A 12,647-nucleotide genomic window follows, 5' to 3' on the forward strand; every position below is an offset into this window, starting at 1 on the left:
GCTCTTTTCCTATCCTTTTTCATATGTTCAGAATTTTGCATAGGCTCAAAGAAAGAATTTGCATCTTAAAAAAAAAAGAGTCAATTTGCATTTTATACTTTGAATGTAAGAGCCACCATGTCCCGCTCCCAAACTTAAAAATCTCACCTTGACTTTTTTGCTGGATGTGAACGACGGTCTGGAACGAAGCTCCTGCAGTGGAGTAGACCTCCAGCGCTGCCGCAGTCCTGGCGATATGTTTCTTCAACGTATCCGGTAACCCACTCATGAGAAACTGACGCTTAGCTCGGAATTGTTCGTTGTCCTGAGAGTTTTCTGAGCCATTACAGCTTTGAAAAAATAAATGAAAATTTGCATTATATTTCTTGAGCACAGTTCCAGTATAAACAGCACTCCTTCAAGCCGGCAGATTTATTTCTGTACTGGTCCGTCTCATTACGCACACGTCTTGTACAGGGGCAGGGTAGCTACTGAGCAGGCGCAATGAAATCTGGTGCTTTCAACAAGCCGGTAAACAATTTTTTGGATGTAAAGATACGACAATGGCTGTTGCCATTTATAAAAGAATGATAGTACTCGGTAAACAGGAGGCCATGCAGCCCTTCGAGCCCATTCTGTGATTCAATTAGAACATGCATTAACTCCATTTACCTGCATTGGTTTCGTTGTCCTTAATACCTTTGCCTAACAAAAATTTATCAATCTCAGTTTTGAAATTTTCAATTGACCCCCCCCACCCCCAACAGCTTTTTGGAGGAAGAGTTCCAGATTCCCACTCCCGTGTGTGTGAAGCAGTGTTCCTTGACATCACCCCTGAATGGCCGAGCTCTAGTTTTAAGGTTACGCCCCCTTGTCCTTGACACTCCAGAGGAAATAGTTTATCTCTTAATCAAATCCCTTAATCATCTTAAGCACCTCAACTAGATCACCCCTTAATCTTCTAAACCGAAGGGAATACAAGCCTAGTCTGTACCTGTCTTCATAATTTAACCCTTTTAACCCCAGCAGGGAAAAAGAGCACACTCCTTCAAGCCGGCGACAGATTCAAAGTCATTTCTTCTATTAACAAAAAAATCAAATTATCCAATAATACGAATCAAGCAATTTTAATAAAGTACCAATGCCTTTTAATGCTCAATTTCAATTTAAATCAACAGATAATTTGAATTTAGCAACTTGAAAGATTGCCAGAATATGCAACTTCAAAGATTGCCAGAATATGCTCAAATAATAGAATGCAAGGACTAAGCCAGAGAACAGTCTTCATATTAAAGGAATTTAATCTGGAAAAATCCATAATCCATTTGTATTGAAGATGTGATTTGCAGTTTTACATTTTACCCAAGGGCACATTGGCAGTCTCAGGAATTTCCCCACAATTCGAACCCAATCCAAATATCACCGTCGGCAATTATCAAAAATGAAAAGCGGGTGCAGACAAATCAGTTTAACCTTTCGGAGCCTGTACTCTTTTACTCTCCTGTGTTACTCTCCCATAAGAACTATGAGGAAAGATTGGATAGGCTGGGTTTGTTTTCTTTGGAACAGTGGAAGCTGAAGGGAGACGTGATTAAGGTGTATAAAATTAGGAGGGGCCTGGATAGAGTGGAGAGATTCCCTTAGCAGAAGGATCAACAACCAGGAGGCATAGATTTAAAGTCATTGGTAGGAGGTTTAGAGGGGATTTGAGGGGACATTTCTTCACCCAGAGGGTTGTGGGGGTCTGGAACTCACTGCCTGAAAGGGTGGCAGGGACAGAAACCATCACCACATTTAAAAAGTACTTGGATGTGCACTTAAAGTGCCGTAACCTACAGGGCTACAGATCGAGAGCTGGAAAGTGGGATTAGGCTGGATAGCACTTTGTCGGCCGGACAGATACAATGAGCCGAAATGGCCTCCTTCCGTGCTGTCAATTTTTATGATTCTAAATCCATCTTCTTCCCCCCCCCACCCACCCCCGACCCCACCATCCCCAAAATTGCTGGTTTCCTTTCTAGGCCATGTACCTCCAGGAAGCTAGAGGTCACTGCAGTGCAGACAGGCCACCAGGACATATGCATCAGAATCTGCTGCAGCCGTTTCACCAGAGAAACACTGGGCTCCTACTCTGTACCTACACCAGTCATTTAGCCGAAGTTGGGGGATATTTGACAAAGGGACTGAACCAACACCATGTCACCTTATCAGCCTCAATTCTTGGAATAAATTCAAACAGTAGTCAAGTTTGAAATTTGGCAATGCTTGCTTCATTTCTTTAATAAATAGTCCCCTCTCCAACTCATTTCTTAGCCAAGGGAGCAAGCAGACTGCGCACTCCTAGTGCCGCTGACAGCAAACGATAGTAGCCCGAGGCGACCCAACTGAGATTATAAACTTAATGCAAATTCCAAGGCAGGTTTGAGTATTAAAATGTATTGATGGAAAAGCAAGTTCCGTATATTAAACGGCTGAGATGCAGCAGCAGACGGAATATTCCTTTTTTTTTAAATGGTCTTGGAGAGGGTGCAGAGGAGAATTACCAGAATGGTACCAGGGATGAGACACAACTGTTATATGGAGACAAGAGAAGTTGGGATCGTTCTCCTTAAAAGCAGAGAAGGTTAAGGGGTGATTAAATAGATCAAAATTACATGGGGTTTTTGTTAAGAGTAAATAGGGAGAAACCATTTCCACTGGCAGGAGGGTCAGTAACCAGAGGACACAGATTTAAGATAATTGCCAAAAGAACCAGGGGGAGTTATGATCTGGAATGCATTGCCTGAAAGCCTGGTGAAAGCAGTAACTTTTAAAAGGGAATTGGACAAATATTTGAAATGGAAACATTTGTAGGCATACAGAGAAAGAGCGGGGGGAGTGGGACTAATTGGATCGCTCTTTGAGAGCTGGCACAGCCATGATGGGCCGAATCGCCTCCTTTTGTCTTTATGATTCTATGAAAGGACACATACACAGCTAATAATCTACTCACCTGCTCTCATCGAGAATGGTGATGGGCTCCGATGGTGTAGCTTTGACTGCTTTTTTACCGAAAAAGATGGAAGCAACCTTGAGATCAGCTAGATTAAAGTCAAATATTAAAATTAAAACTAGTTCCCCGAATAGTGAAAACAATCGTGTCCATTTGTAAAACGATGGTCGCAGGATGCCCGGCACACACAGTACCGGTAGGAGAGGGGAAAGAGTCAACAGCCTTCATTTGTTCAATCTACTGACAGCTATGCTGCCACCTTTGATTGAAAGGACTTTCACTCGCACGGGGATTGCAGAAACAGAGCAGGAGAGGCTGGTGGCTGCAAGATAAAGAGCCACATTGCAAGCAAGACAAATGCAGGCAGGGCGGATGGGAGACTGGAGTGGGAGATGTGGTGGAATCTTAGAGATTTCCAGACAGCAGTTACTTGGGAGATGAGAGTTTAATCTTGGGGGTCGTTGTTGCATAAATATGACGGTTTTAAAGCATGTGTGGTGAACAAATCATGGTAGAATTATGTCCACAAAGGCCATTCCTAGTTTGCAGGTAAAAGAAAAGTCTCAAATTTATTTCAAAATAAGCCAAGAAATAAACAATATTTAGGATTGTGTTACAAGAAAATAAGATACTTGAAAGCATCGGATATTATCATAACGGACATGAGCAAAGGTCAAGCTTGGTATCATCATTCTAAACACTAAGAGTGTTATTGCATTCCTACACATCACTTCCTACTAAAACAAACACGACACAGTAAAGTGGCTCTTCAGTACAACTCTATTTACTTTATGCAAAGTGTGCCAATTTCTTTATGAAAGCAGCATTAGGTTCTCACATGCTGCTGTCACTTCCAAACTTGACTGTTCCAACGCGGTCCTAGCTGGTCTCCATCTTCCATCAGCTCATGCAAAGCTCCACTGCCCGTACACGATCTTGCACCGTTATACTCGCCTATCGCCAATGTTCCCTAAAACTGTGCGGCTGCACAACTCTCAGCAGCTCCCATGCAGCCAGCAGACAGACTTTTAAATAGGAAAAACCGTGCCTGCGTGGTGGGCCATGCATCCTAAATAAATGCACATTGCCCATCACGTCACAGAGCTACACTGACTCCTGCTCCCCCAGTGCCACATATTAAAACCCCTTCTGGACATCACGTCTCCCCATTTCTAACCTCCTCCAGCCCTGCAACTCCTCCCGCCCCCACCCTTCCCCCACACAATCTCTGTTCCTCTGACTCGGACCGGTGATATGTCCTCCACCTCCCTTCACCCCACCACTGGCGGCCATGCCTTCAGCCACCGAGTCGCCACCCTCCCCATCCCTCTCCTCCTTTAAAACCCAACTCTGAACAAGCTTTTGGTCACTCCTCCTAATATTACATGACATTTACAGCACAGAATCAGGCCATTTAACCCAACTGTTTATGCTCCACACGAGCCTCCTCCCACGCTGCTTTATTACACTATCAGCATACCCCTATTCCTTTCTCCCCCATATGCTTATCTCGTTTCCCCTTAAATGCATCCATGCTATTCGCCTTAACTACTCCATGTGGTAGAAAGTTCCACCTTCTAACTACTCTCTGGCTGAAGAAGTTTCTCCTGAATTTCTTATTGGATTTATTAGTGACTAGCTTACATTTAGGACCCTCCCCCCCCCCACCCACAAATGGAAACATTTTCAATACATTTAACCTATCAAACCGCTTCATAATTTTAAAGCCTTTATCAGGTCACCCCTCAGCTTTCTCTTCTCTAGAGAAAAAAAAACCACAACCCATTTAGTCTTTCCTGATGGGTATAACATCACAGTTCTGGTTTCAGCGTGTAAATCGTTTTTGCACTTTCTCCAGTGCTTCTATATCTTTTTGGTAATATGGAGACCAGAACTGCGCAAAGTTCTCCAAGTGTGGTCTAGCCAAGGTTCTGTACAAGTTTAACATAACTTCTCTGCTTTTCAATTCTATTCCTCTAGATTATCTCCTTCTTTGCTGGATGTCCATTCTTTGATTACACTTTAGGGCGATTTCCTATGTTATTGTTCTATATAAATGCAAGTTCTCATCACAAAAACACTCCTTGGGATCTTGCCAATTAGTAAAATTTACTACCAAGCCTGGAAGGTATTAGTGGTGCAGATATATTAATACTGTATGCACAATTGCCAACTAATTATTGGCCATTAAATCTTGGCTCTCGGTTCTGCCAACACACAGCCTCACGATTGATGCTGTAAGCACTGATCGGTGTGTGTGAAAGACATGCATCAAGGAGAGCTCACTGCATGGTTTTGTTCAGAAAGTGTCCTTGCTGGCAGTATTTAGAAAGATGTGCATTTTGGCCTCCCAAAGATGCCAGCAAGTAATCTCAAAGCCATGACCTAAACTTGGGTTTTGAATAATTGCAAACTGAAATCAAAACTTTAGTTTATGACATACAAACACACAGAAATTGCAGGCAGAGGAAAACCAGCTGCTCCATCAAGCTTGCCCCACGCACATGATGGCTGGAGCAACATGACCAAATACTTCATTCCCTCCCCTCCTCCTCCCTCCAAACATTCCTCTCCAACCCGCTCAGGCGATGAATCTTCTGCATTTACTCCGAATGCTCTTTAACTCAATAAATTAGCAAATAAAAGAACCACTGAAATTGTTAAAGAGAAGGATAGTGCAGTTGTGCAGCACATTGGAGTTGTAGAATAAGGTTTATGCCAGTTCCCACCACACAGCGAGTTCCTGATTTCATCCAGAAAATGTCAGAAAGAAGTGCTGAGCTCAGGCCATAGAGAGAGAGAGAGACTGAGAGACAAAGACAGGGAGAGAGAAGGAGAGAGAGAGAGAGAGAGAGAGAGAGAGAGAGAGAGATGAAAACGTCACCTTAAGGAGGGTTGTTCCAGCAAGCTCTTGCATCTCACTGTACAGCAGCATTGGTGAGGAACTGGTAGAAGTGGTGAGATCAATTTCTTAGCCATAGCAAATGAGGAACATGGGCAGAGAAAGGACTTCAAAAAAGTGTACAGCTGCACCCTTCAGTAAATGACCAAATGGGAAGATCTATATGGAAGGCAGTGATTTAGGAAACAACAAAGCAATATTGGAAACGATATTGGAGTTAATGTGTACTAACCCGCTGTGCTGACTGGATTCTTTCCCAACGCGTCACTTAAATTCTGCAATTTCCTGGGCTTCTTTTCATGTTGAAGTATAGAGCCAGAGTCGCTTTCTGTACTTGAAGTCAACTCAATTGCCAAGTTCTGTACAAAACAAAACATTACATTTTTTTTAAATGCAGTGGTGTTAAACAGACAGGGCCATCAGAAGTGTCATTACTAAGGATTGTGAATCTTTGGAATTCTCTGCCCCAGAGAGCTGTGGATGCTCAGTCACTGAGTATATTCAAGACCGGGATCGATAGATTTTTGGACACTAAGGGACGCAGGGGCTATGGTGGGATGGTGGAGTTGAAGTCGAAGATCAGCCATGATATTGAATGGCGGAACATGCTCAAGGGGCCGAATGGCCTACTCCTGCTCCTATTTCTTATGTTCTTATGACAGATACTCTACATGTAAACAGGATTCTACTGAAGGGGTTCCATCCAGGATTAGCAAAAATCTTGCACAACAGCATTCAGGAATCTCAACAATGAATTTGTAAAATATTACACTCAGTTAAATATAAAACAAAAAACAGTATCGAAAAGGGGTATTGCAAAGGGGTTGCCCTACGTTAAAGCAACTATTCCTCTTGAACACAGCATCGCAGAGCTGGGATATAGCTTCACAACCTCGCCCCAAAGACTCACGTGGAAGCTTTCATACGGAGTGTCAGCGTACATTGGCTGTGCACAAAAACAAACAACTACTCTTCAAAAGTAATTCATTGGCGAGCAAGGTGCCACTCAAGCGCCAAGTTATTTTCGTTGCTCTCCCTGCTGGCTGGTTTCCCTTCCAACTTCAGTCCAGCTCCTACTGTCCATTTAAAGTCAGAGACATCCCAACAAGGTAAATACAGGTCCTTCAAAAGACATGTTAACCCAAGGCATTGTCTGCCTTTGCTGATGGTTCAGATGGAGATCAAAGATTCCATGGGACTATTTGACTGGGAGCAGGCAGTTGTGTCTCCTGAACAACATTCCTCCTGAAACCAACATCAAAAATACATTAGCTGGTTGAAAATCTCATTGCACGCAGCAAGATCCCTGAAGCACCAATTTGGTTGCTCCACTCGCCTACATAACTCATTGTCGGTGAAACATTTTGAGGTGTTTGACAAATACACAATTCCCATCAGATCACTTCAATCAGAATCAATGCTAAGGAGGCAAGCTTGCTGGAACAACCCTCCTTAAGGTGACGTTTTCATCTCTCTCTCTGTCTCACTTTTATCCAAGTAATTTTGGAATAGATTGTAACATTTTATACTGGCACTCAGATACCTATCTGCATACCGAGTGCCTTTTGAAAACTCTCTTCAAAATGCCAAACCCGATGGACAAATTCCAAACAAATAAAAAGGTTCGGTACTGTTTAGCAAACATAAGAAATAGGAGCAGGAGTAGGCCATACGGTCCCTTGAGCCTGCTCCGCCAGTTAATACGATCATGGCTGATCCGATCATGGACTCTGGCCCACTTCCCTGCCCACTACCCATAACCCCTTATCGTTTAAGAAACTGTCTTTCTCTGTCTTAAATTTATTCAATGACCCAGCTTCCACAGCTCTCCGAGGCAAATCATACAATTGTGGTGAAAAAGTTAAACTGGGACAGTGTACCAAGCCACCACTTCCTACTTTTTAAATGTTGTTTTATTTTCTTTCATGAAGAACTTGAATTACTATTAACCTCAGTCCCGTGAGATTTCCCTTCGGATCTGGTCTTCTGTCGAGTAGACCGCCTCAGAGGTGTAATGGATTCCACAGGAGTTCGACACTTGCTCTGTGCTTTGGCTTTTTCAACCAGCCTCTTTGCTTTGGCTACATTCTTGGATCTGTGCATCCGCTAAATAACGAAACACATTAACAATTTGAAAAATATCACCACATAAATGAGAAAAGAAAGACCATGCATTCATATCGCACCTTCCACAACATCAGGCCATCCCAAAGTGCTTTATAGCCAATGAATAACTTTTGTAGTGTAGTCACTGTTGTAATGTAGAAAGCTTGACAGCCAATTTGCACTCAGCAAGCTCCCATAAATAGCAATGTGATAATGATCGGATAATCTGTGTTATAGTGATGCTGAGGGATAAATATTGGCTAGGAGACCGGGGAGAACTCCCCTGTTCTTCTTCAAAATAGAATCATGGGATCTGTTACATCCACCCGAGAGAGCAGATGGGGTCTCACTTTAATGGGCCAGAATTTGTGGTTGGTATGACGACGTGCTCTCAGAGTACGCCGTCATACCACCGTTGAAATGGACAGCAAGTTCAGGATTTCTGCATGCGCTAAATCCCGAACTTGCAATCTATCAAGTTCCGACTTGACAGATGAACGCACCAACAGGGAAATCCAAGGGGAGTTGGGCTAATGGGCCAACTCTGCCCAGCAATTACATATGACAATTTTATGGCGCTGGGCCTGTTTGTACAGCTCCTGACAAATCCAATCATTTTAAAGGCTATACGAGGCCAGAAATGGAAGCATTTTAGGATTTTGTCCATGAAAAGTATTTATTTGTTCATGAAAAGTTTGGAGGAAGCAGTTGCTACTCAGAGGGTGTTTTTTTTGCATCTATGTGGAGCAAAAGCTTAAAAGAAATCCGTGGAGAAAGTGGAGGATAGGGGGGGAAAAAAACCTCATTACTAGAGCCTTCAGGGATTTAATGTGAATAAGAACGTAAGAAATAGTTGGCGTAGACCATTGACCCCTCGAACCTGCTCCGCCATTTAATAAGATCATGGCTGATCTGATCTTGGGTTCAGCTCCACTTTCCTGCCCGCTCCCCATAACCCTTCACTCCCTTATCGCTCAAAAATCTGTCTATCTCTGCCTTAAATATATTCAATGACCTAGCCTCCACAGCTCTCTGGAGCAGAGAATTCCGCAGATTCCACGGAGTATAAACATGTTATAAATAACGAGACACCTTCTGTTTGCTGATTGGCGCACCGGCTTACGTGATCCCAGCGATGCATCCGCAAACTCAGTGTCCCCAGGATCCAAGGGCCACTACGCTGCCCTCTATTACACAGCATTTGCCAGCCGGCAGAGTAACCCAGAGTTACACCGCCAACCGCAAACTCCAGGCCATTGTCTCATCCAAAAGTCAGTACCTCCGACAATGCAGCACTCCCTCAATAGTGCACTGACGTATCAGCCTAGATTATGTGCCCAAGTCTCTGGAGTGGGGCTTGAATCCAGAATTCTGACTCAGGGGGAAGAGAGTGATACTCACAGAGCCATGGCTGATACCAGAGACCAAATGAAAGACAGTAATAAGAGAACCACAAACACGAAGACTACAAGCCTTGCGCACGTATTGCCAGGCTGGTGCAATCAGTTCCATAACAATCCTACACAATCAAATAGACCAACCCAAACAGTCAATTAAAACGCTGATCGTTCCCAAATACATAATTTTGGAAATTGTGTGTCTATTCTAATATTTTAAACATGTGAAAACAGTTTAAGAAAAAAATTCCAACCATATTTTGAGATATCATTCTGCCTAGGTTGATTCAAGTTCAGATTTGAAAGGACAGTGTTCTAGCTCACTATACCACACAGCCCCCTACAAGTGCTAGGTTTTTCAGCTCTGCACAAATTGCTGGTTACATAAAAATAAATCTCATTCAAAATAAGTTCGTTCAGAAAGTACAAACACCTGGTTGCTCCTGGGAGTAAATTCCACGTTCTCCACCAGGTTTCTTGCTTTTGCAGCATTTTTTGACCGAGCGAGTCGTGTAAACTTCATCCTGAAAAGTCAGTACATAAAATACACAGTCAAAACCTTATTCTGCATTTTGTAGACATTACAATTTTACACAACACCACCAATATTCCAGTACCTTACGTAGTATCACATTATATTATACAAAGTATTAACAGCATTCGGCCCAACGGGTCCCTGCCGGTGTTTATGCTCCACACCAGCCTCACTCCACCCTACCAGTATATCCTTCGATTGCTTTCTCCCGCTAGCTCCCCTTAAATGCATCTATGCTATTTGCCTTAACTACTCCATGCGGTAGCCAATTCCACATTCAAACCACTCGGAGCAAAGATTAATAAAAATTTAGAATACATAAATGGCATTCCAATTCTTGTGTGGCGTTATAAGCCACTTGTCCAGTGTTGCACAGGTTTAATGTGGACCTTATTGGACACATGAACTTTAAAAAAATTTATTCCTGGGATGTGATCACTGGCAAGGTCAGCATTTATTGCCCATCCCCAATTGCCCTCGAGAAGGGGGTGGTGAGCTGCTTTCTTAACCGCTGCAGTCCGTGTGGTGAAGGTGCTCCCACAGCGCTGTTTGCGGGGGAGTTCCAGATTTTTGACCCAGCGATGAAGGAACGGCCGATATATTTCCAAGCCAAGATGGTGCACTGGGAGACATTAGCTGGCAAGTTCTCGGTGAACTAGCGCACACACAGTGAGAGTGGCTCCCAGTGCTATCCCACACTGTCCCACCCCCCCCTCCATTTGTCGCGATGCCACTGTGCTCTGTGAGATGGAAAAAATCATGCACATTGACCTTCCCATTGACGAAGACGACCACCACGAAAGCGCTTAAAAACACGTCGGCGATTTTGGGAAACAGCAGCCAACATTCATGACGCTGGTATCGACCCATCATCTAGGTGAATGGAATCGTGGGACGCATGCAACACAAAGAAGCAACACCTCAACATTGACCCAACAGCAGAAGTCCCTGGCTTCAACCTCCCTCGAAGACAGTGCTCAGTTGAATCCACACAGGACACGAATGACTGTGGCCATGAGACATCACATCAACCTGCTGCCCAAGATCTATTGCAGGAAGCACCTCATTTCTCCACTCAGCATCTCAGGCCATCGAATGGATGGTCAAACTAGACATCCCATTATAAGCTTTTCTTGTCATACGAAACAACCAGTTGTGCAGACAACAGGTCTCCAAGTCACTATTAGCTTTCAATCTTATAGAAGCAAAAGAATGTTACAGAAACAGGCGATTCAAATCTGCACTGGTTTTTTTCTTCGGATGGACCCACTCACTCTTCCACTTGCTTCCCATCCAAGTGTCAGCCGTGGCTCAGTGGGCAGCACTCTCACCCGAGTCAGAAGGTTGTGGGTTCGAGTCCCACTCCAGAGACTTGAGCACAAAAATCTAGGCTGACACTTCAATGCAGTACTGAGGGAGCTCCGCTGCACCGCCGGAGATGCTGTCTTTTGGATGAGACGTTAAACCAAGTTTTTTGTGATGTTGATTGAGGGATAAATATTGGACAGGACACCAAGGACAACTCCCCTGCTCTTCTTCCAAATAGTGCCATGGGATCTTTTATGTCCACCCGAGAGCGCAGATGGGGCCTCTGCTTAACGTCTCATCCGAAAGACGGCACCTCCAACGGTGCAGCACTCTCTCGGCACTGAACTGGAATGTAGGCCAAAAAGTGTCTGGAATGGGACTTGAACCCAAAACCTTCTGACTCAGAGGAGAGGGTGGATACCAATTGAGCCCATGCTTTGATTTGCCCCAAGTACGTAGGAAGATAAGAAATTATACCGGTACAGGTATATGGATGCTCAGAATATAGATGGTTCTAAAAAAACAGGGCTAGGGAAAGCTATGTTCATTTCCACTAGCTGTAAGAATCAACAATGTAATAACCTTCAATCACAAATTACAGCACCCTTATGTTATAGTCCCTCTCCACACTCAGTACTTTTCACCACTCCCCATATTAACACTCACATGCCTACTTGGAACATGTACATCAATTTTACATTAAGCAACAAATTCTAATCGATTGTAACAAAATGCAGCCAAAGAAAGATGAGTGTATCTCTGCATCCCTCAAAGTCACACACCATCCGGTCTGAGAAATATATAGTAATTCCTTCATCGTCGCTGGGTCAAAATCCTGGAACCCCCTACCTAGCAGGGCTGTGGGAACACCTTCACCACACGGACAACAGCGGATTACCATCACATTCTCATATGAACACCCATATGAAGGACTGGTCACGAAAGTAAAAGTCCATGGGATCCAGGGCAAAGTGGCAAGTTGGATCATTGGCTCAGAGGCAGGAAGCAAAGGGTATTGGTTGATGGGTGTTTTTGTGACTGGAAGGCTGTTTCCAGTGGGGTTCCACAGGGCTCAGTACTAGGTCCCTTTTTGTAGTATACATCAATGATTTAGACTTGAATGTAGAGGGGTATGATTACGAAGTTTGCAGATGATACTAAAATCGGCTGTGTAGTTGATGAAGAGGAAAGCTGCAGACTGCAGGAAGATATCAATCAACTGGTCAGGTGGGCAGAACAGTGGCAAATGGAATTCAATACGGAGAAGTGTGAGGTAATGCATTTGGGGAGGGCTAATAAGGCAAGGGAATACACATTAAATGGTAGGACACCGAGAAGTGTAGCGGAACGGAGGGACCTTGAAGTGAATGTCCACAGATCCTTGAAGGTAGCAGGCCAGGTGGATAAGAAGGCATACAGAATACTTGC

General features: G+C 43.8%; 1 protein-coding gene across 1 annotated transcript in view; it reads right to left on the reverse strand.

Annotated features, from left to right (window-relative positions):
• The window catches only part of atad5a (ATPase family AAA domain containing 5a), a 62,939-nt gene that overhangs the window by 46,382 nt on the left and 3,910 nt on the right, over positions 1 to 12,647 (reverse strand). The window contains exons 4-8 of the mRNA XM_070857934.1: positions 9,810 to 9,900; positions 7,824 to 7,979; positions 6,106 to 6,232; positions 2,972 to 3,059; positions 148 to 329 (exon numbers count right to left, since the gene is read on the reverse strand). Coding sequence (XP_070714035.1) covers positions 148 to 329; positions 2,972 to 3,059; positions 6,106 to 6,232; positions 7,824 to 7,979; positions 9,810 to 9,900 — 644 coding nt within the window. The remainder of the gene's footprint in view (positions 1 to 147; positions 330 to 2,971; positions 3,060 to 6,105; positions 6,233 to 7,823; positions 7,980 to 9,809; positions 9,901 to 12,647) is intronic.

The sequence above is a fragment of the Pristiophorus japonicus genome, chromosome 16 (assembly GCF_044704955.1).
Source record: "Pristiophorus japonicus isolate sPriJap1 chromosome 16, sPriJap1.hap1, whole genome shotgun sequence".
NCBI classification, from domain to species: domain Eukaryota; kingdom Metazoa; phylum Chordata; class Chondrichthyes; family Pristiophoridae; genus Pristiophorus; species Pristiophorus japonicus.